General features: G+C 38.5%; 1 protein-coding gene across 2 annotated transcripts in view; it reads right to left on the bottom strand.

Annotated features, from left to right (window-relative positions):
• Positions 1-1,975: 1,975 nt before the first annotated feature.
• Positions 1,976-25,099, bottom strand: part of prkd3 (protein kinase D3) — a 43,647-nt gene continuing 20,523 nt past the window's right edge. The window contains exons 3-19 of one of the 2 annotated variants that reach the window (XM_086095411.1): positions 22,495-22,633; positions 17,175-17,306; positions 16,706-16,863; positions 15,861-16,062; positions 15,701-15,778; positions 15,423-15,609; positions 14,469-14,592; positions 14,227-14,304; positions 9,615-9,891; positions 9,088-9,140; positions 8,717-8,789; positions 8,531-8,637; positions 8,288-8,449; positions 7,376-7,474; positions 7,030-7,297; positions 3,424-3,509; positions 1,976-3,344 (exon numbers count right to left, since the gene is read on the bottom strand). In XM_086095411.1, coding sequence (XP_085951537.1) covers positions 3,171-3,344; positions 3,424-3,509; positions 7,030-7,297; positions 7,376-7,474; positions 8,288-8,449; positions 8,531-8,637; positions 8,717-8,789; positions 9,088-9,140; positions 9,615-9,891; positions 14,227-14,304; positions 14,469-14,592; positions 15,423-15,609; positions 15,701-15,778; positions 15,861-16,062; positions 16,706-16,863; positions 17,175-17,306; positions 22,495-22,633 — 2,397 coding nt within the window. In that variant the 3' untranslated portion in view covers positions 1,976-3,170. The remainder of the gene's footprint in view (positions 3,345-3,423; positions 3,510-7,029; positions 7,298-7,375; positions 7,475-8,287; positions 8,450-8,530; positions 8,638-8,716; positions 8,790-9,087; positions 9,141-9,614; positions 9,892-14,226; positions 14,305-14,468; positions 14,593-15,422; positions 15,610-15,700; positions 15,779-15,860; positions 16,063-16,705; positions 16,864-17,174; positions 17,307-22,494; positions 22,634-25,099) is intronic. The other variant, XM_086095412.1, reaches the window with a different exon arrangement.

The raw sequence follows: 25,099 nt of genomic DNA, 5'->3' as shown, positions 1-25,099 counted from the left end.
CAGTTTTCATTTTATTCAGAAATTGCCCTGTTTGAAATGAAAAATTGGCAATGTACGTAAGTGGTTTAGAAATTTCCATAACTATCTTTTTCACTGTTTTCATATCAAGTTGATCACAATCAGTAGATGTTTTACCTTTACAATTATTAACAATTAAAAAATATATATATTTGACAGGACTGAGAAACATTGAACTTAAATTTATTTCAATTATGTTGGTGTTTGTATTGTTTGCTGTATCAGTATCAGGAATTTTGTTTTTTGCTAGATTTGATCTCACATTTGCAAAAAATCAGTTGAACTTTTCTACAACATCCATCATATTGCTGATGTGTATGCCATTCTCTATAAAATAGGGTGGATAGTTATTCCGTCTGGTGACATTCCTAATCACATTATTTAAAATATTCCAAATACCTTTCATGTTGTTTCTATTATTTTCTAGTAATTTTGCATAATATTCACTTTTAAGTATTCTCATATGACTAGTCAATTTATTTGTATAATTCTTATATTTGCGTTCTGCTTCTGTAGTTCTGTATTTCAGAAATTCTCTATATAAAGTGTTGTTTTTTTTCAGGCATTTATTAGCTCCTTTGTTATCCATTGATTATCATTGTGTTTTGGTTTTATTTTGTATTGTTTCATTAGACATGAACGACCCATGACTGCTAGTAGTCATGAATCCTGTTAAATGTGTATTTTCAGTTTGCAGCACTGAAGTGGTGGGGCTCAAAGTGACATTTTTCCTGGTTTGCATAATTACACTCATGCTATTGTTACATGTGTTTTTATTTTATTTTAGTTGTTGGGAGCGATAACCCCGTGACGATCGTGTATACAAAAAACAAACAAAAACGAAATATTGCAGAGGCTTCCGTGCTAAACCTAAGTGCAGTGCATGTCCAGTCAGATGGGGGAGGCATTACACTCTATTTCCGCCATGATTTGATTCACACCTCTCCACTACAAATCACTCCAGAGGCCCGACGACTCCAATGTATCATTACATTTGATTGACTGCATGACAATTACCTGATATTTTTAGTTGGGCAGTTTGGGTTTCCATTTGAATGTGCAAGCTGAGTCAAAGTAGTATTTTTTTGGTGTCTTAAGTGGAGCAACTGTTTTCCCCACAGGGGTTAATGGGGTCATTTGGCCAGCAAAGTTCACATCTTGAAAGAATTCAAGCTAGCAGATAAAGGAGGGCAGTATTGGATAGCCAAGAAAAAAAAGAACATTTGTTTCAACTTTATCTTCCGTGGTTACTATGAGTAGCGTTTGTTGCATTTAGTGGTCAGCCAGTATCTCAGCGTAGAAACCATCAGAACAGGAATAAAAAAAGTTAAGCCGGTTAATCATAACTGTCTAAATCTCTGTAATTTCTTACTGAAGAAGTTGGATGTACATTTGATACTTGAAGGGGTTCCATGATAGCATTTATCATGAATGATTTCAAAGACCCCGCAAACCCCCACATTGCAGTCACCCTCTTTCACCATGTCATTATTGCCTTGCGGTGAGAGAATGGCCCACAATCGCATCCATCTGTTAAGAGACCTGTGACATGAAAAGACCACAAGTCGCTCACACAGTCACGATGATACATTTTCAATAAAACAAAACTGCAAGCGAGAGCCGTTTATGCACATGCAAAACTACGCATGAAGTAGACAGTGAATTTCATTTTTTAATTTATTTTACACTTAATGATCTAAAGGAGTTTATGTTTGGTGATATTATTGAACATAACCCTAGTATGTTCTATCAGCCAGATTAAAAAAAGATTAATTAAAGCTAAAGCTTGGAAAATACTTTATAATTTTTTTGCACTTTGGTCCTGGTGCCCCTTATGCGGGATGGGTGTACTATTTTGTATGCATGACACAATAACACTCTAATTAATTAATTCATTGTCAAGACAGATCAGAAGGACGCATGGTAAAGAGATGTTACAAACCTTGTAAATTTTCCTTCTCAGTTAAGAAGTGTGGTCTTTATTTTCCAATGGTATGCATAAAAACGTAGAAAACACCTGCCAATCCAGCGGCAATAAAGACAAGAAAAAGATTGAAGGAAAATTGGAATGTACTCCCAAATCACAACAGCAGAATTAACCACAAAACTGCTGTACACTAAAACTGCCATGTGAACATTTTAAAACTGTACTAAAAGAAACAATTCAAACATCATACATACAATTAGTTTGCTCATGGAATGAACAGCTTTGTTCTATGGGGCACCTCTTCTCTCTGTAATGCTTCAGTTAGCCACAGAGCATTACAAATAATCACATTCCACAAATGGATGCTAACAGAGTTCCATTTCAACTAATACATATGAATACAATGCTCACCTTGCTGGTTTCAGACACTGAATTCAAAAACTGAATTGGTGTGATACTGAATGTATTGTACTAATCAATTAGGCTTATAGTACTCCACAATACCTTTTTTTTTTCCTTTTAGACGACAGATCAGATCACACTTACGTTGAGAATAGGCACACATCAGCCATGACTGAGCTCCAGCTACTTGTCACTGATCATCATTGAACACTGTGCACCGACACCAGACATGCCTTCTGTAGCAGCAAATGGAGTTTCTGTTCCATCGGAATGTTCAAAGCAATATAGTGCAAAACCCTACCACAATTACTAAATACATTAAAACAATGTACAAAATACATAATGTGATTGTTCCAGTTTCATGCCAAAGGACAGTCTCACAAACCGTTTGGAAATGAGAACTTACAGTATGTTTGATAAATTCTCAGACCCTAAATCCCTTGTGAAAAGTGCCCTTTACTCCTGGAATAAGCTAGATCTCGCTCTATCGACCTCCTCTCACAGAACTGAACAATATTATTACTGACAATGAACCACAACGGAAGAAAAACAAAAAAACAAATGAAACAATCAAGTTTTTCTTGGTACGATTGTCCTTACAGCCATGGATCGTGTTGGCTTGATTAAGAGCAGAACGCTCGTCTCTTCTCACAGTTTGTGTTTTTCAGTGGTGCGCGTCCTCAGCTTACGACTTGTAGCAGTGCAGCATGCTACAAACTTGGGGTTTCCCACGCATCGCGAGTCTTTCTCGGTTTCCACAGTAAACAGTTTTTAAAGGGGGCTGGCACTTCCCAAAGTTTGACGCAAAAAGCCCACTGTGCTACTAGGGATCCTCGTCTATGTCATCCAGGTTGGGCGCCATGATGAAGTGTTTGGGGTAAACAAGACTGTGCTCGTCCGCGTACTCCTCCCAGCGTGCGTCATCACTCTCGTGGGTGATGTAGCGTTCGCCTCGTCGCGTTTCAAAGTCCCTGAGGTCCAACCATGTCTGATAGTCCTGGAGGGAAAACATTAGTCAGAAAAAGGAGTGGAAAGGTAATAGTTCAAAACATTTTGATATCTAATAGTGAAGTCACCTGCAACCAAGGATGGCTGAGACACTTGTCGACACTATACCTCTTCCTCATCTTCACTTGGAGGAGATTGTTGATCAGATCTGTGGCTGTGAATGAATGAGTTTGCTTAGACTGTTTGTGCATCACAAAACATGGGCTACGTATTTATATGCATATGAACCTTTATGGTACTGAGCCTCGGGCCACAATCCCCTCCACCCAATAGATTACCTTTCAAAGGACAAAATAAGCAGGGCTTGGTGGTTACAGTATATGACGATGAATTGTGATATATTATGATTAACTCATTCGCTCCCAGCCATTTTCACTGAAGAAACCGCCTTCGCTCCCGGCTGTTTTACTGGATTTTGACTGATTTTCCAAGGCCCACAGAATATTGTGTTCTATTGCTATAAAAACACAAAACCTACCAAAAGAAAGATAAGTCTCTTCTTTCATCAGGGAAAAAAAAATTATAATTCTATTTGTTTTAATTTTGCACCAATTAGCATTAGAATATAGCTAAGTTTCATCATTATTCACAAATCTGTTTAACCCTGTGGAGGAAAGAGCTTTTCGCAACATGGCCCTGGTTGATCTCTTAGGCTACGTTCACACTGCAGGTAAATACGACCCAGATCGGATTCCCCCCCCCCCCCCCCCAAATCTTTATCTGACTTTTTTATGTCAGTCTGAATAGCTCAATTCTGATTTTTTCATATCCGACCTGGGTCACTTTCATATGTGGTCCGAGATCGGATACGTATACAAATTTTTGCAATGCGACCGCAGTCTAAACGGCCAGGTCGCATATATTTGACCTCAACGTCAACGAAAGTCCAATATGCGCTCCGCGCAGGCGGGGGCATTAAGCTTGATGGATCTGCGAGGTCCGCACCACTCGGGAGAAGTACATGAATCGGCAAAGTTGTTTCGAGTAACAGTTATGACTTTATATTTGACTGAAAAAAAAATTGTTAATTTATAACAGATATAAAATTTGTGATTGTTAGTTAACTAGTGAAGTCATGTGATAATTACAATTAAACATTTGAATTGCCTGACGGGCCTAATTAAAAAAATATAATTAAAATAAGGGGCGTTTAATCGTAATTAATCGCATGATAATTTTATATCTCTTATAAATGTACAATCATTTTTTTTTATAGGTTTTCATAAAAAATGAAATTAAATGATTTTTTTTTTTTAACTAATAGAAATAGTTCACATGAATTTTTGACGTCTATAGTCGTCAATGGCAATGACGTGATATCATCGTTAGGGAGAACGGGAAAAAAAGGGGTCTCCGGGAGACGAGGCGCTGAACAGGTTCGCCTCATTTTTACAAAATATTATTTATGCATCACTTCTCTGTAGATAGGAGATGGTAAAAATATGATCCCCAACGATGGACTTATAAAAGTCCGTGACCCTGACACGCCAGACCATACGTTTTATTTATTTATTTATTCATTAATTCACACATTCACAATTGAAGCTTACAGAAAATTTAAACATACAACTGGGGCGCTGGACTTTCGCAAACAGCGTTGTGAGCAGATGGTAGGCACGTTACTTTAAAAAGTAATTAGTTATAGTTAGTCATTACATGCTTAAAAAAGTAACTGAGTTAGTAATTGAATTACTTTATAATAAAAGTAACTCGTTACCAGGCAAAGTAACTATTTTCACTACTTAGATTTTTTTATTATATCAAAAAATTCGGATTTTTATTTATTTAAAAAATATTATTGTTATTATTATTATTACATTTTCATACAAGGAATTCAAATTACGTCCAGGCTATAAAGGGTGTTTTCATTTATTTTTGTGAATATTTATGTCACACAAATGCCTCACTCCATAATATGACACATCATACAATAATTATAAAATAATAATAATAACAAAAATAATAGTAATTCATTAAATTTGGAGTGGTGATGTATGTTCAACCACTGCCAGTTACTACAGCAATCAGAATAATAATACAAATAAAATAAATACTGGATAGATGGTGATTTGTGGCACATATGTCATCTATAGGTAATTTGTAGACAGTCCTAGCCAGTCCCTCCAGGACGAGATCCAACAACAACAGTGCCTCCAACTGTGCGCAAATGTCATTTTAAGATCTTGTCACCGCACAATGTCTTGTAAGCTTACTTCGAGCCTTGAATCTAATAAATAAAATGTACCGCAATGCATTTCTCATACAATAACGATAATGGCGTTTCAAATATTGGGAAAATAATTAGTTAGATTAGTCTGTTTATGAACAAAAAATGGAGTTACCTAACGCTGTTAGTTTAAACACTGTTATTCCCAACAGTGGTTGTGAGTGACGTATCTTCTTCTGCACATGCGGGTAACTTTGGGGACGCATTGCGTCCACACAGCAGACAGACTGAGCAATTAATAGCCAATGTAAACGCTTACTCAAAAAAAATCGGACTTCTCCCAAAAATTGGAATTGACCATTAAGACCAGCAGTGTGAACGTAGACTTATACTCTGCTGGCCGCTTTTGTAATAACTACAATTGCTTCTAGCATTCTCCAGTTCAGAGGCTGCATCAAAGCGTTCTGTATGCTCTTGCATAGAAAAACATTAAAAAAACGTATAAATACGTCTTTGGGGGCATGTTAATATTTGAAATAGAACGTATTTACACATTCTTGGGAGCAAATGTGTTAAGGGTGTCAGGAAATTAAATGTTTTAATCGTAATCAATCACATGACTTAAATAGTTAACTCATGATTAATTGCAATTTTTTAAATCCATTCTAAATGTACAATAAGTTTTCATACTCTTGTTCAAATAAAAGTGGAAAATGTTAAATAGAAATATGTCTGCATCTTTTAGTCATTGATACAGAAGTTTCATAATAAATTATAAAATTTAGTTAAAAGAAAAGTACTGTACTGTAAAAAACAAGTGATATTGATTTGTGTACATTTTTCTGCCACTAGATGGCATAATTGCATTTGTAAGACGGTGACCGCTCAGTGCATTTTTCTTTTCCTATTAAGAGCTATCTAATCTTTAAGATGAAGTAACTCTTGTAATTCTGCACATTTTTAAAATTGTAAGATACTTGACCCCAGTCTCCACAAATATATGCATTATTATTACATTTATTATTGATCAATTTTGACGTATACGTGTCTGCTGCGTTGCGACTGGAATTCCCCCAGTACAGGTATTCCAAGTAAGGGGCAGTCATTAATCACGCGTTAAAAAAAAAAAAAAAAAAGAATTAACACACATTTTGACACCCCTAATTATGATGAGAGCATATTTACTTAATCAGACGTGGCGGAAATGTGCATGACAGCAGCCAATGATAAAAGTAAAAGTAAAAGTAAAAGAAAAGTAATAGTAATGCGACTAAAGCCGCAGCTGATGTCAATTAAGAGCACAACTTTTAGAGAACCATTGCTGTTTGAGTTATTTGTTTTACCTGTCAATCAAACTAAGTGTGTGCGAGGGTAGTTGCTTAGGTGGTTGGGGACATTTGAAAGTGATTCATAACAACTTGGTGGTAGCAAAGTTCAGACACCTAGGCCCTATGTGTCTGAGAAGGATCCTGACGCTAAGCCACAGTGAAGGGCGTTTGCCCATTACCTTCTGGCGAGATGTCCTTCCAGGGTGTAGGGGGGTACATGAAGTCAGCATTCTGAATCTGGTCGTTGATGTCCTCGTCCTCATTGAAAGGGAACGTCCCGCTCAAACTGACGTACACAATAACTCCCACAGACCACATGTCTAATGAGCGGTTGTAGCCTTTACTACGCAGGACCTCAGGAGCCAGGTAAGCAGGAGTGCCCACCACCGACCGCCGGAAAGACTTCTCACCAATGATGCGGGCAAATCCAAAGTCACACAGCTTTACCTGGAAGATGGAGGAGAAGTTTGTCTTTGCACAAACACGTGTTCAAATGAGTGTCTTCACAAACCCTCTGTTGTTTACCTGAGGAAAAGGTTCTGCAGAGGCCAACAGTACATTCTCAGGCTTCAAGTCACAGTGAACGATGTTTTTGAAGTGCAGATGTCGCAAGGCCACCAGGATCTATTGTGTACAAAGTAAAACAAAATTAAAATCAGCGTCAAACCCTAGAATCTAGGGTTTGAGGCTGAATCTGTTTGTTTTTTTTATCCTGAAGATTCTTCAAGACTCCTGTGGTATCTTTCATCTGATTTGTATTATGCTAGATATTGCCATATGGAAAAATATTGGCAAAATAAAGCCAATGAATACTTTATTCTTGACCAATATCTCATTTCATCATCACGTCTCTATTCACGAGTTGGCCCCTCATGCATGTCTGTGGCCTGCTACCAAAACCACAGCACGCCAGGCTCCACCAAGCTGACTGGCTATGACAAACGTTCTCCCGGCCACATCAGAGCCAGACCTGCCACAGCTAATGGGACTGTTGTTAATGAGGCTGCTTCTGTTTGGGATCCAGGGTTCACTGAGGCCTTGGAGCCCACTCTTCTTCTAATCAGGCCACAAAACCACCACACACAGCAGCCAGTAATCCACAGCTAGGGAGGAGGGCCCTGATGCCACGCCGACTAGTCCCATAAACAATTCCCCACAATCAGGTCACCACAAGAATCAACAGGCCTGGAGTTTGAGTAGAGGCTTGCGTGTGCAGTAAAATTACACAAACCATCAACAGAGGGAGCATACAGAGACAGGGAGACCATGACAGACAATAAACACTAAAATGCAAGAGTGTTTGCAGAACCACTTGAGGGGGGAAAAAAAAGTATTCATGTGCTGTAACCGACAATTGAGGCTCCTGCTATTTGATTTAGCAACATCCAATGGAGAATGAAATCTAAAAGCAGAAAAGAAACATTCGGCCACACAAACCTGGGTAACTAAAAACTTGGTGATTCGTTCAGGCAGTTTGCTCTTCTCACTAGACAGAATCATTTCCAACATGTCGCCATGCAGCTTCTCCATCACTACAAACACACGCTCTGGTGTCTCAAACATGCATTCCAGGTTGACAATACCGGGATGATGCAGATTCTGAAAAAAGAACAGACACAGATACATCGTGATGAGTTTAAAACAGGTTGAATAATTAATCATGTACTGGTCGCCATTCACCTGCAATATGGCCACTTCATTCCTTAGCTGGCTCTCTTGCTTGGTAGGAAACCTCATCTTGTCAATAACCTTTATGGCCACATCTCTGCCACTCTTCCTGTGTTTACCTACATTAACCGGAAAATATTTTTAAATAATAATAAAGCATTCTCTATATGCAATGTTAATTCTGGAAGTTGCACATACCTCCATACACAATGCCAAACTGCCCTGATCCCAACACTTCATCTGAGAATATTTGGTACACTGAGGCAATATCCTGTTAAAAGAAAAAAAAAGTACTGCTCAACTATTGGAAACATTTGTTTGCAAATAGGTATCCACTAAATCCACCATCTCCGGCATGCCCAGATTTAAACCCTTCCTAAATGCTCAAGTGAGAGCTCGACTTAAGTCCTCAAGAACAAGCTTGAGAAAAAGGAGATGGCAGTTTTAATGGAAGCTTTTGGTAATTTTCTGAAACTTTAACACCATATGAATGCATGCTTGAAAACAAGTTGTGCAACATGGTTAGTACTGTACTAAAAAAAAAAAATAATAATAATAAAAAAACTCACCACATTCTCCTGAATTTGGCAGTTGGACACAGATATGCTGATGGAAAGCTCTCCTGGAGGGGGAAAACAAATCAGTAACTGATGTAGAGATCACTGGTTCCTTAAGTAATGACAAGTAGAGCAACATTGCTCACATACTCAAGCTTATCTCAGCTGCATGAAGTAAGTCACAGATCATCACGATGAAGCGATTTATTACGTAATAAACTGGCTTTCAAAAGTGTGACTGAATGGTGCAAGTATGCACCGTTTCATAACTGAGGATTTTGGAAGCTCACTGTGCAGACATACAAACTTAGGAAAAGCAAGGGAACATAATGGAGTGATAATTTGATGAGCAGTAGGTTGGAAGACAATATTTAATTTGATATGATGTACTGCATTGATAAGAAGGTTCCAAGTGTGATAAATGATAAGTCTTGAAAAACCTTAATTAAGTCTTTTTCAGCAAATTTGCCATCCTAATTTTCAAAACAAAAATGCAGTGTATGAAAAGATTCTCTTATCTTATCTTAAATTAAACTTACTATGATCTTTACCCGGACCTGCAGCACTTGCCACACTCGTCTGAGGTGTGACTGGCATCAGGGCCTGTCTGATGGCCTTCTCCCAGCCTTGAGAAACCTCCATGCCGACTCCTGAGGCAGCCAGAACTGGGCTGTGGTAGTGATTACCATTGTTCTCCCCGACATAGTAGACCATGGTGGATGTGATAATCTCAAAGCAGTGCGGGTTGCTTCCCTGGGCCAGATTATTGTAGTCTCTGCACTGCTCTACCTGGAGAATCTCAGACAAGGGGATTTCCTACAAGACAGACAGCAGAAACTTTGGCAACCAATATGTACTGTGTGTAACTTGACTACACACATTATGCTGTGCTGTCAAGATGGTAGGTCTGCGATATTTATTTCAACAAAAATCACATCACATTAGAAATCATTCAAGTCAAACATAAATAAGGCTTAATGTTAATGAATTTTACTGTGAGAGAAAATTGCTCAAGCAACAACGTACACAAACAGACAGACACATTTCCGCTTCAAAACAATATGAAATAAAGAATGCAAACTCACACTCCACTGGTTCTCATTAGTTGTCTGCTGTAGTTTCAGTGTTAGTCCCAATCCTAACTTCTCCTCAACCTCTCTTTCTTATGAACACACAACAGTCGGAGTAAACTTTAAAAGTCCCCCCCATCCCCTCCCATAGTCACTGTCAAATCAAAGTGAGGGAGGGAGGGTCAAATGATAAAAACCCAGAGCGGTTTCAACCAATCTGCGCTTGCACAGGCACACGCTGTCCCCTTCCGCGTGGCTCACCACAGAGTATCGGATGAAGTGCTTGCGGTTAGCGGGGCCGGGTCACGTGAGCGGGCCTGTGGCGGGCTGAAGCGCTCTGCTTCCCTGATTACAAGGCAGGGCCAGCCAGAGGCCCCATCTGAGCACGAGTCGCTGGCGCTACCGCTAGCCACCAAGACGAAAAGGCGCTGCAACTACCGTTCTGAAGGGTGGTGCATTAGTGAGTGGGGGAGTGGGTGTGCGTTTGACTGTGATAGGAGTCAATCCAGCAGAGACAGAGAGAAGCCCCTTTACCCCATAAAAGAGAAAACCACAAGTACAGGGGTCTCGTCTTCAAACGAGGGGCCGTTATGGTTTCCAAATGGGGAAAATGGTAGCCATGCCTGCCTGGCAAGGGAGCCGCCACTAATCAAATAGGAAGTAGAAGGTAAAGAGAGGGGAGGACAGTGGCCACATGCTGATGAGCAACAGCATAAAAGATTCAAGCAAAATTACAGGACTATGCTCAAAGATATACAACTTTAAGATCTGGCGAAGCTCTGTATGTGCCTCTGAAAAGACATGTTAAATAAATAGTCTGCAACCACAACATTAGGTGCAATCTAATGAAATCCGATACATGAACTATATCAAAAAGTATTCCTATCATAATGTTCAACTGACATTGACAATAATATCACATAAATCTTTAATTTTGTGGATGCATTTTGATCTATCAATCAATCAATCATTTATTTCATGCATTTGTAAAAGAAAAAAAGACAATATGAAGCATATTTAAATTCAAAGTAAAATAAATTAAAGGGGACAGAAAGAAGTAAAACTTGCTTTGTCTGCCTCTGATCAACAAAAAACACAAAATGAATGACAGCGAGTGGTAGCTTTCAGTGTAATAATTCAAAATAATTCAACAGCATGTCCTTTGCTATATATATTTTTGCAGTAATTGTGCTTTTATAAAAAAATAAAATTAAAAATACAAATAGACTGAGAAGATTTTGTTTTACAATCTAGATTGTTCCACAGACCGACACCTTGAGTTGGAAATACATCTTTCTTTTTGTTTTGTTTTATATTTAGGTTTGGAAAAAAATGTCTGTTCCTCTTAACTTGTACTCACTTTCTCTTTTTATAAATTTGGTTTGTATATTACCTGGTAATATTTCATGATGGGCTTTATACAATATTTTAAGGTGGTTAAACGCCATCAATTCATTACATTTTAAAGATCTTTAGATGTATAAATAATGGATTAGTGTGGTCTCTGTATCCACAACCGCAAACAACACAAATAACATGTTTCTGTTTAAGAAAGATGGATTCAGCGTAGGTTTTGGTTAGGATTTTGGTTATGTGTATGACTGCACAAGTTGCTTCATATTTAGATTTTACAGTGCAGTTCTACACCACTGCAAAGTGTATCACAATACAGCGGTCATACGTATCGCAATACACGTGTATCCCAAAACATTGCGGTTGCTACGTAGGCACGTCGCTTAGCCGAGCTGCTACAAGCGTGCTGGTGTATCTCGGCTTCTATTCAAATCTGAGAGGGTATCGCCAGCAGATACGAGAATCTCAATGTAAAATCGTGAAGAGTATATTGTAGCTTATGTAAAATCAGCACTCAAATTAGGGACAAGACATTACACAGAGGAACTTTTGTTAGACATTGCTCCCTCAGAAAGTGTCTAAATACAATTTCTGCTTTTAGGATTTAAAATGCACTTTATTGTTAATGTTTACTGAATGCACAAGTCTATATTGTTGACAGAAGACATACACATTGTTTACAGAACGCACAGCCATATGTCACTTTATAATTGTATCTTTTTTTTTTTTTTTGGAGATAATGGTTAACTACACACAAAGAGTGTTCTTGTTTCTGTCGTTCAACTACTAAAAGTGCTGAGTTTTTTGTTTTTTTTAAAAAGGGTGTGTTTGATTCCGAAGTTTAATAGCCTTGTATGTGAGGAGGAAAGATTTGGTAAAAATACTTTTTACATTTCCTCTTCACGGACATTTAAAGCCTGCATTTATTTATTTTTTTCATAAATTCTGCTTTAGGATACTATCCATGTTTACTTATTGGTAATTGTTTTACTAAAGATTATTATTTATTTACCAAGAGTAATGCATGTACGGTATGCTGATCTATCTCTGCTAGTAACCTATAGTGGCAGGCAGAAGAATATATGATCTTCCACTAGATGGAAGAAGATACAATCATCTTATGTGCCACTGCCCACTTGTTGCCATTAATACAAGACACTTGTTTTTAATCAATTCTTACTGTTTTTTAAAATATATATTTTGTTACAATTCCTGTGTTGTCTGTTGTGAGACATTTGTCATGTAAAACATGTGCACTGCCTTAATTAAGTTTGGGAAACACTGCACTAGAGCACCGTCAAATCTACATGGGGGAAAAAAACAGCATCATAATAAGAAGAAAGCTTAACCCATGCTGTGTTTTCACATACTGTTACAAATATGCACCATTATAACAAGATCCAAATAAAAAAAAGTAACCTGTGTGTTCTACACACAAGATATCTGTGGTTCCGGAGGAATAACTGAATTCATAGTGTCCCCTGGTGGGACACAAAAATACATCTGACCGTTAAAATTCATTGAAAAATAGTAAACTTATGTAACAGACCTCATTTGATTTTAGGGACCAAATGGTATGGTCTGTTAGCATATGCCACCGTGTATAATGTGTACCTTATACTTAGTGAAAAGAACAAATTTAGTGACCTTCTAAGCCGCCAGAATCCTCTTCTGAAAAGTTGTGTGCCCTGTTGATAACTAAGCATTGCATGAAGCTGCAAGTTAACACACCTCACTGCATCGGAGGTCTTTTCAAACATGCTGGACAGCAAGAGACAGCAGTTTAAGCTCTATCTTCATTCAAAAACACCTGTTTGACAATGACACATGCCGGAAACTTCCTACACAGCATCCCACTGCATCAAAACTCCCACCACACCACAAGGAGTTGTCTTAAAACATACAGTGTGACATGAACAATAAAATAAAAACATCCCAGACACCCGACAGACAACCATCAACACACATGTGGAAGTGTTTATCTTGCAGCTCCCTCAATGAGTTCTCAGTGGGTAATTACGGTGTTATTAAGCTCTTGTGGTGCTGTAATGAGCAAGTGTGGCGCAGGAAGTGCCCCGCAATTGCTTTTACGCTTCAGAAAAAAAAATCTAGCTTGATTGAAAGCTTCAATTATCATTTGACTTTTGATATCATTGCACAGAGTAATATTAATGGTATAATGGCACAATGCAAATTATACACATACAGACTATTTGATGGCAGTTTGTTCATGACTGCAAGTTGTAGTAAAACTAAATGCTATCAAGGTATAATATAACAGGGACCTAATGAGCTCAACACATCAACTTGCAGAAACCTGTCTGAGATTATAATGAACAATATTTGAGTTTCAGTGCTCAACATAGATGATTATACTCCAAAAGATTTGGAAGCCTTGAGTGTCTTTTGAGAATCAAGATTTTCTACAGCAAACTACACTACAAAATACTTCCACGTGTTGACCATTGATTGTTAATTTGATTTGTCAGTGTGCACACACAACATTTTTATTTTGATGTTTGTTTTTTTCGTTTCTAAGAAATTAATTTAATGTTGCAAAAATGAAGACAGAACAATGAAAGTCTAGCGAAGCGAAAGAATACAACCCAAAGTGAGTGTAATAATCATGAAAACTCAGATTGTATTTGGGTGAAACTCACATCAAGCACTGTATTTGATTAATGTGGAAGAAAATAAATAATTTTCCAGCATGATAGTTCTTGCTTACTTTATAGAACTTGGCTCCTGTGTCGTTCTGAAAGAGACTCAGACTTTTGCTGTCCAGCCGCCAGTAATGTCTCTTCCTCTGTCCCAAAGAAAGCAAAACCCAAATTAGCACACAAGAAAAAACGGGGGGGAAAAAATGTTACTTAACACTCATACTTGACATTATTTCTTGAAGGAAAACACTTTCAGTACTGATGCATGCAAGACATCTTCTAATGGGTTTTGGGGTTGACAGAGTCTTACCAGGTTGTCTCTGCTGGTATAATGAACCATCCAGCCCTCCTTCACCAAAGTGGAACTCCGCCTCTTGGTGTGTTTGATGGACTGGACCACCCGCATCAGTGGGATGTTGGTACTCGTGGAGGGGCTAAATTCAAGCACATAACATTTTACTTTATTGTAGAGTTAATTATTTACAAAAAATTAATTAATTTAAAAAATATCAGTTAATCAAACTGTTTTACACAACACTGTTCAATTTACTAATTGGCCTAGTTTTTTCTTTTCTGGATATTTTAAGTCATAGGGTTGGGTGAGTACCGATACCAAAAATCTAAATTAGAAGAATAGCAAATTGCCATTAATTTCATGCGGTTTTAAAGGGATACTTGACTCATTTTCAGTAGTAAAAAGTTAATATTTTGTCCAGAATGAATTTGATAGCTTCATTATTTTTCATGTACAATTGATACCTTTAAAAACGAATTTATCCACTTGCTGTCGACTGAAGATGACCTCACCTATGCTGAGGAAGTAGGTAACGACCAATCATGGCTCAGTTTGCAGACCAAACCCAGAAAACAGGTGAGCCATGATTGGTCGTAACCTACTTCCTCAGCACAGGTGATGTCATCTTCAGTCAACAGCAAGTGGAAAATTTTGTTTTTAAATGTATTAACTGTACATGAAAAAAATTCAAATTCATTCTGGACAAAATATTAACTTTTTACAGCTGAAAATGAGTAAGTATCCCTTTAAGGAAAACTGCTATAGTGGGACATATAGGTCTTTCTTTAAAATGATCTGTCATTGTTTTTGTTTGCTTTTTCGTAGGGGGGGGGGGTGATTTTGTGTATTAAAAGTACTTGGTATTGTTATCAGTGACTACTCAAGAGTTGAGTACTGGTATCGGTCTGAGACAAAGCGGTATGGAACATCCCTATGAAATAATATTGAATCATAATAATATCCCCACACCTAATAGTCTTAATGGGCTCGTCATCTTTCTCTCTGTCCAAGAAAGGAGAATCAATGTCGAACATCCTCTCCTCTGGAGTGGAGAGTTCCTCAGGGTCATCCAGCCCTCTGCTGCCTTCCATGTCACTGCTGTCCACTTCCATTGTATCCAGAGTGGAGTCTGATTCCGGGCCGGGGCTTGCTGGCTCTACATATGTAAGCCAAGTTACATATATTAGAGATGTTACTGTGAGATTGCTCAAATCCAATTGATTGATTTAATATACTGTAGATCTTACCTCCATTGAAATCCACCTCACCCAAACAGTCTCTTGGTACCTTTGAAGCGCACCGTTTATGGCAGTTGAATCTACAATCTGGTAGAAGGCATCAGATAAACATGCACATTTTTAATGGCAGAGAAGTGTAAAAATAGATTTTGCTCATATGCTGGCTTGCCTTTACACTGCATTCCCTGACGAAAGATTCCCTTGAGCAGACGCTTGCAATACTGGCAGATAGTGGGCCGAGTGTAGGAATGAATGGCAAAGGTGTGAGGCACCTTAACCCGACCTAGCACCATCTTCTCCATCCAGATAGGCCTGCCACTCCACGACAGGATTCGCTTCCCTGCTTCTTGATGGGACCTCTGCTGCTGCTGCTGCAGTGGATGCATAGGCAAGAGAAAGTTGGAAGAATAGCAAGTTGGAGTAGCATGCAGTAGGGGAAAAAAATGTAGAGGAGAAATATGTCATTGCTTAGCTCATTTGGAATGTAATCTTAAAAGTCAAATTAAGCCTGTTTGTGTTTCACTGCACAATAAATTAAGCCATTTGAAACTTCTGATGAAGTAGAGGGACGTTTTTGCCCGAAATTGAGTACAGAAATTTCTGGACTATAAGCCGCACTAGCTAAATTTGGGGAATACTCGAGTTTGTCACACATATAAGCCGCACCCAACTGTAAGCCGCAGGTGTTTTAATGTTACCGCACCGGGTTTTCGCTACTTTCTTTTCCATAATGGGGGCGCAAATTGTCTCGCTCTCGTTCTGTCTCTCCTACTGTATTTTGGTTCACTTGGTTTGGTTTGCTCTGCCTGACTCTCTAGCACTTCCTTTATAGTGTGCCCCCTTGTGATCTGATGGATAAGCCACACCTTTGTATTAGCCGCAGGGTGGAATGCAAGTGAAAAAAGTAGCTGCTTATAGTCCAGAAATTACTGTAGATGCATGTTTTTAATGTGCATTGTTCTATTTTGCAGGATCCAAAGACGTTCAACTATGCTGCTCTTAAAGGGAACTCACCTCATCCAAGACAACAGCTGCATTCTCTGCAGGTACCGGTCGAGGAACAGAGAGGGACAGTCCTGGCAGCGAGACATTGGACAATCTCCTTTTCCTCACACCAGTACAGTTATTTGGAATCTTAAAGGCGCAGCGCTTGTGGTAGTTTAGTCCACATCCTGACGCATAAACAAAAGAACCTTGTTGAGGTGTGCTACAATGTGACACACAGCTGTGGGGTGGCAGCCGCAAGAGGGCTGTGCTGATAAGTTGGTTTAAATACAAGCTACAGATGTTAATGTCAATACTGCACAGACATTTCACTGAAATCAAATGTGACTGTTGATACAATTTTATAAAAATAAGATGCAAGTCACCATAACAATTAGCTAAATGTTTAACGTGTCACCAGTATAGCAAACTTAATTTCTGAGTCGAATGCCATTTTTTGTTAAATTAAAATGTGTTTGTGTGTGTGTGCATGTCTGACCTTCACATTTGAGCCCCTGCCGAACAAGACCCCATAACATCTCCCCGCAGTAGTCGCAGAAGGTGGGGGCTTTGTAGGAGTGGACATAAAGGGCATGAGGTCGAATCTGGAAGTCTTCAACTGTGGCTTGGGCTAGAAACAACAGCAAAATGATGTAACCAAACTTGAAAATCAAAGCCATCCACAAAACAACTTGGCCAACAAAACTGAGGGATGAGAAAGTGAAAAAAGTGTAATATGATAGAGAAGTGGGGGGAAAGGAGAACTAAAGGTACATTGATCAAATTCATTGTGGCACAGTTTCAAAATCAACATTGCTGATAGTAAGTCAGAGCTTTCAAGATGTTAAAATAAAGAAATTGATTGACTGCAAATATGTCTGCTATGTCTGCACTCTTACAGTAGAGGGCATCATATCTGTGCAATGACCAAACTTCTTTCAATAATGACAGAATCTGACTGACTGAATCAAAAGTAAAGTCCCATAATCCATTGTCGTTATTTATAATCCAAGAGCTGTGGATTTGTCGCTTCCTGTTTCTCTATTTTCTTACTCTGTGGTGTTGTGTCAAATAAAACACTGAGCTCATTGTTGTCAGTAAAAGTTGGTTAGTCATGTGAACGTGTGACTCACTAAAAACGAGATGATGTGTAAAATAAAATTGTGAGATGACAGCTGCCAAACAAGTACATGCATCCAAAATGTATTTCCTGGTTCTTCCTTTCATTCAGAGTACAGATATCATTGCGTTTCTTTTTCAACAACGGACATACATTATTTTTTCTTAAATACAATTTTTTTTTTTTTTTAAAGACAAATAAATAAATGGACCGGTCATGGGTGTGAGTCTGACCTGCAGGGTTCCAACACATTTGAGATTCTAAAATTCCATACTTTTTCCAGACATCTAGGCAAGTAAATAAATAAATTAATTAATTAATAAATAGTGGCATTTGAATAAATATATGTGTATTATTCAGATTCTTTGGTGAGCTACTAGTCAGAGAATTTATCTATTCTACCAATTACTAGTTATCAACACTAATACAAGATATGATGCTTAGATGTCAATGTTAATGTCCAATGAGGTGTACAATAATCAGGGATCAATGGATGACACGGAGGCAGGAATCGACCTGCAGCGGTGGACGCCAGCCTCCATGAAGTCCATTAATCCCTACGTCCCACATATATTCGGTACACAGTACTTACAAAGCCCAATCCCAATGAAGCAACATACAAATAAAAACACACAATAAGCGTTTGAGAACTGACGACACTAATTGTTAAAGCTTCTTAGGTGGGATTCTTTTCCATTCTTCCTTGATGTAAAACTTCAGCTGATCAACAGTCCGGGGTCTCCATTGTCACACGTCACGCTTCAGGATGTGCCAGTCATCTTCAACGGGAGACAGGTCTGGACTGCTGGCAGGCCAGTGTAGTACTATTCACACTCTTATACTATGCAGCCACTGTTGTAATACATACAAAATGTGGCTCTGCATTGTCTTGCTGAAATAAGCAGGGACAAATCAAATTCAAAATTAGAGAATACTTGCGAAAACAAAACAGCAAAACAAGCTCAATCTATTATCATTTATTTATTTTCTGTTTGTTTTAGAAAATAGAGCTAATGTAACAGTTTTGGAAACATTAATATATTTTTTTCCAGATCCGGCAATTCATTAAATCAAATCCCAAAACGTTTCCATATTTGCATAGGAAGCCTGGCATTAATATAATCAAATGTTTACCCAATTTCAACTTTAATAACATGCAGTGATGAATATGTAAAGAGGTGTGACGATGCCAGTCACTTTGCATGAAGACCAAACACAGGTCACTGTGGTGTGCATTCTGTTCTTCTTATTTCAATTTAATGTTACGTTAGCCATACTGCACCAAGAAACATCAGTACAGTCAAAATACTGCTGAAGGCGCACACTGTGATATTCACACTCATGCACTAAAACGCATCTGTGAAGACTAGATTCACAATGAGCTTCTTTATTTTAAAAGTTACCATTATTGGAAAGTAGTATTTTTAGTTTCATGTTTTTATTTTATTATTATTTTTCAATGTTATTACTGAACGAAAAGAAAGAAGGAATGCAGGTCACGTTGCAGGGGCAACAATGCTCACTGGAATAGACAAAATGAAAAGCACCATTCATTGAGTAACATAAATAAAACAAGTGGATGATTCTTAGTCCTCGCACTAATGCATAATTGTTGTCAAGTTAATCGACTGCAAACAACAACATGTATTCAAGAAGTTGTTTTGGAATCACTTCTCTCAAAAAGAGCCTGCATCTGTTTGCTTCAAGGCACCACATTTTCCATTCAGAAGCCACAAGTTTAAATCAAAGAAAAACATACAGTATAACAAGTGGCATATTTTTTTAAGTAACTGTTGAAACAAGCGTTGTAAAAGTCAAATTTTGCACTGCTGATGGTGGTAAATGAATAACTTGTGAAAGCGGGTGGTAGCTACAAGATGAGTGTGAAAAACAGAACAAAGGGACAATCGGTCAGGCTGAACCGCAAACCTCATGGGCCCACATGGCCTTTGCAGTGTACGCTGTGACTAGGGCCGGCCTGCATATCAACAGCATGTTTACACACCACGGCAATCACTTATTGCTAGAAAAACATGTGCTCTTCTTTTGAACTCAGAGCCAAGGAAAAGCCACTTTTGCCTCTTTCTTGCACCGAGGGAGATTCTCCGACTCCTTCTCCCATAGCCACAGGATACAACTATAGGTTGGTTAAGAAAAACTCACGGATGATGACGAGACAAATTATTGGGCAGATAAAGACTCATATTTTCTCTGAACCAAAATAAATGGTTAAAAACATTAATTTGCTGTATCTGTCATGTAAAACTCATTGTCATACTGTTGAATGTATAGCATGTTGAGTGACTTATTGTAAAACCACCTGCAGATGGATATTACGAGGTTGAAAAGAGAGAAAGTAGGGCGGGAAAACAACAACAAAGGGTGACACAAAGAGAGCACAAGACAAACACAGACAGTGAGAAACAAAAAGAAGGAAGTTCTCCAGTCTACATTCCTCAGCCTTGATGCCTGAAGTATCCTCAGATTCTGAACCTATACAATCGTACCCCGCCTAAATCCCTGCAAACAATACTCTAGGCTCTAGAGAGGGGAGGGGAAGATTCAGGACAGGTGGTGACAGGTGCTTCCTGATGCAGACAGATGGACAGATTTGAGAAGGACTGTTATTGTAAGTAATTTGTAATCTCCGCAATGCACAGGAAGCTGATTCATTCATTCATTGCTGGGAGTAGCACGAAAAACACCTGAGTAACTGACACAAAGGTTCATCATCTCATGTAAATGTGTGATAATGGAACAATCATGCAAATTCCACAACTCAAAGTCATTCAGTGACAATGAAAACAAGATCAATAGCTTATTTGGATCCAGAATTCCAGATGTTTTCGTAAATTCCTTTTATGGGAAAATTAGTAGACCACCCTTGTTTCTTTCTTAAGTTTAAATGTCTGGAACAACTTAAGATACATATAATGATAACACAAATAGTTAATTAGAGTTTAACTTAAGCCCATAACTCACTGAGCGGCGCAGGCCTGAGAGGGTGCGTGCACGTACCAATTGTTGCTTTTTCGGCAGGCTTTGTTCACCACACACTCTCAAATCTTCTTTATACTCTGTTTTTCTTGTCGCTAAGAAATTTTGAACATGTTCAAAATGTGATGGCAACAAGAAAAATGGGATTTATATGCAACAAAAAAACAATTCCTTATTATAAAATTAATAACTTAAATAAATTAACTTTAAAAAAAGAAAAAAATTTAAATAAATTAAAAAAAGAACGTTGGTCCGGGAATTTTTTTTTTTTTTTTAAATCTTGAATACACGTTGGTATATAGCATTCCAGTGCATGCCAGGTGATTAATTTTGACATGTTTGGCAAGGAAAAACGCCTTTCCACACATGAGGCTTTAGCCATCGCCTCTTACATGTAATGTTGACCCTACGCTGAAAAAAAATGCTCTGCTGGGGCACCGAGAGGTTTTTGTAGCCTATGTGATTTAGCAGTGGGAAGATTATTTCATGCTGCTAAAATATGTGGTGATCTTCTGGATGCTTTTATTGTTAAGTCACACTACCGGAAGAAGTTGGGTACAAAGTGATATGCTGTAACTTGACAAATAAAACACAGGTATTGTACTAGCAAACACAACCTTGGTTAAAGTGTGTAATTCGTTTGGATAAGCTATCTGACAGAATGTATGCAGTTTTTTCACAACAGTTGCAACAACCATTAACGCAGATCAGTACTGGTATGTGGGTAAGTGAGTGCTTTTGCAACATATACTTTAAATAGGCAGGGCACCCATTTATACATATTTGAGAATGGTCAACATGACTGACTTAGTGATTTCTTGTCATACATAAAACAATGTGAAATGATTCCGCTCATGTTGCCTGCTTCTTAGTGGGAGCTTTCTCTGGCATGTCGAGCACAGAGCAACATTTGCAGCTGCGTGTCTCCGTTTCAAATGCTGACATAATTTAGTCGTGCTGCTTGCTTTGGTTTCAACAGCCTTTAGACATACTTTGCAAGAGACTCTTGGCTCACTGTCTGATCTTGCAAACCCGAACCAATTCCAAATGACTTAGAAAACAGTTCCTGTTTAGTGTACTAGCTCCTCTCTGTTCGCTGCCATGTCTGTGTGTCAGCAGGCTAAGGATGCCACTAATACAGTGAAAAAAAGGCGCGTTTAAATATTTTTTAAAATATAAACGTGACCTCACTAGTCTATACATGACATTCTGATTAATATTACATTTGTGGAATATGAGTTATGCAGCAAAATCCAGCCGTTTTAATCCATCTCAGGGGGCGGCCATTTTGCCACTTGCTGTCAAGTGAAAATGACATCACAGTTGCTCAGGGCTCGGTGCAACAATAATTAACAGCTCTCCAGTTTTCTGAACCTGAGCTGTGATTGGTTGATACCTGAGACCTGAGCAACTGTGATATAATTTTCACTCGACAGCACGTGGCAAAATGGCCACCTTCTGATATTGTTAAAACGGCTGGATTTTACTGCTTAACTCATATTCTACTAATGCGATATTAAACAGAACACCGTATTTAGAGTAGACTGGTGGGGCTGCATAGAACATATTAATGTAAATTTATTTTTGGGGGGGGGGGGGTGACTTTAATATGTCAAATAACTGTTTCTTTGTGATTTTACCATTTGGACGGATTTCTCATTATATGCAAAGCAAGTTTCAAATTTAAAAGCAGCATACATACCAGAGAGAACCACCTCAATTAGGTCTCCCTCATGGATGTCTTCGGCTGATGTCAGCCTCTGCAGGATGTTTTCGTCATTTAGGTCGTGTCGGAAGAGCAAGATCTTGTCGTACATGCCAAAGAAGCCACACTCTGGGAACTGGAGGGAGGTGAAAAGACAAGTCAGTTGGACATACCTGTAAAGTCTTGTGACAGAAGTCGTGTACAAGGCAGAACACACATATTTATGTCAGCATTGCACTTTTAATATCTAAAATAAAAAACAATTAGAGAGTGCTTTGAATAGTACATGGTGATAAAGATCAGTCCTGACTTGTTGGGTCTTGATTTCCCAGACAAGCTCAGTTTATCCAAGTCATGGGCTGCTCGGGAGTTGACAGCAGTGTGATTGAGGGAACAATAAAAACATATGGTGAAGCAGTAAGAGGTAAATGTCCTGAACTTACCCAATGGTGGAGAATCACAGTTCAGGAAGTACAGAATCAATCGAGTCAAATTAGTCAATTGTGAATCACTTCCAGTACAGAGGCTCAATGTCTTTTAAACCAATGTTTCTATCACAACAGCAACAGACAAAGCATATGAACATATACATATTAATTAGTGGTACTGCCATCCACTTTCAAACATCATAAAAGAATCATGATTCAAGGATGGAGGAGAGGAAGTGGTAGCGATCAAAACCAGATGCATGCATGTTTAGAATTGTTCAGGAGTAAATCCAGGGCATTATGATTGTGCTTGAAGCTTCATCCTAATGCCATGAGTGTCACTGAGGGGATCTAACAGCTGTTTCCCTGTTAACCGGGATAGCACACAATCGCTTTGTCACTCGTGACAATGCAAGTGTCACCAAAAAGTACCAGGGCTGGTACTGACGGTCAATAAGCCAGTTAAGGCACCTGCAGGCTCACAGATGCCAAGATGTAAATACAGAAAAAGACAGATTAATGGAGCCAGAAAAAAATGAGACATAGACTTGTGCAACAGAAAGCTGGAGGACTACAAAATAGAAAATCTGACATTCAGAATATAAACTTTTACCAAACCACATTCACACACAGTCTATCTTAGGCAATGAACATTCTCGGAAGATCTGGCCCAAGTCAAACAATGGAGACATCCAGTATAAATAACCAATACATAGGTGATTCTTTGAAAGAAGAAACATTAGCCAACTATGCCCCAGTTTAAGGACTGCACTGAAGACACAGTCAGCCCCTGAAGGTGACATCTATGGAAACACCTCTGAAAAATTAGTAGTATGTCAACGCGTTAGTTTAAATGGTTCACTCAAGCTTTCCGGACAGCATCCCGGACACGTCAAATTCACAACTCATGTCATGATGCTTGCGGTACTAATGTCACATATTTCAACAGAATTTTGAAAGTCTCCATAAAAACCAGATCCAATTAAATTTAACATTGGGGACATATACAGGGTTTACTCCATCTTAGCCAGAAAGCTGATGCCAGCTTGCCCATGACCTTGATCATATCAGAAGCATTCTTGATCCATGGAGGATTAGTCCAGTGCTGTCAAACGATTACATTTTATCAACCAATTAATCGCACAATTTTGCATAATTAATCGCAATTAATCACGTTTCTACTTTTGCTTTGACTTTTTTTCTTCAAAACTTGTAAGAGATTTTTGAGTAAAATCTTGCAATTAAAAAAAAAAAATCATCAAATAGGAAGTATATTTAGAATTAAAGACTGTTCTAATAGCATTCTTTGAGCCTTGAATAGAATACTTCTCCTGTAAAATACAACTGTTAAACAAAACAATCAAAATGGACTCAAACAAACAATTCTGAGAACTTCTTGCTTACAGTTTTAGTTCTGCTCACGAGCACCACACTCCAGCAGCATTGGTTTGCGAGTTTCCGTAGAGGTAACTATCTATAGTCCATATTTATTTATCTTCCCCCCCAGTGACTCCACCAAGTTTGGTTGCACACTGAGTTAATTTTTTTTTTTTTTTTTTACGCTTTAATAAATTTTAATTAATCTCCAGAGTTACCGCTTTAATTTGGACAGCCCTAGTTTGCACACGTACATTGCATGTGCCTTTCTGGAGAACAAAAACAAACAAAAAACAAACAAAAACATCTCACTGCTCCCATCCACATACATTGAAGGACCTAAACTTCATTACCCTTTGAGGTGAACAGTACTGTTTACCTTAAACCTTCAAAACGAAAGGTGGTGAGCAGAGGGGGTTGGGGTATCCTTCCTGTGGTGACTGCTGTGTCACAAAGAGGTTTTCACTCGGCTGACATGCCAGCTCGCCAACGCGTACACACTCGCGCACACACAATTGTCAATGCAGCTGCCAAGCTGTAGTCAGCACCTCTTGGCATTCAGTGCAAATGTTTCCACAGAAAACAAGTCTCACTCCACACCAGGAGCATCTGCAGGGTGAGAGGGCACAGGATAATTCTTTTGTTCCATACCTCATTAAACCAAGTGGAAGCCAGGGGTGCAAGAACAATAGACTGGCAAGTTTCGGACACATTCCAACATTGCGTACCTGCATGCATACTCGGGTCACATGCTGCTTCCTTCCTGCATTTAATAAGACCATATGCCGGTGGAAACA

This window comes from Leptonotus elevatus, chromosome 14, assembly GCF_054856555.1.
Source record: "Leptonotus elevatus isolate MCC_2025b chromosome 14, RoL_Lele_1.0, whole genome shotgun sequence".
Lineage (NCBI taxonomy): Eukaryota > Metazoa > Chordata > Actinopteri > Syngnathiformes > Syngnathidae > Leptonotus > Leptonotus elevatus.
Note: the sequence above shows the minus strand (reverse complement) of the source record. Positions and strands in the feature narration are given on the sequence as shown.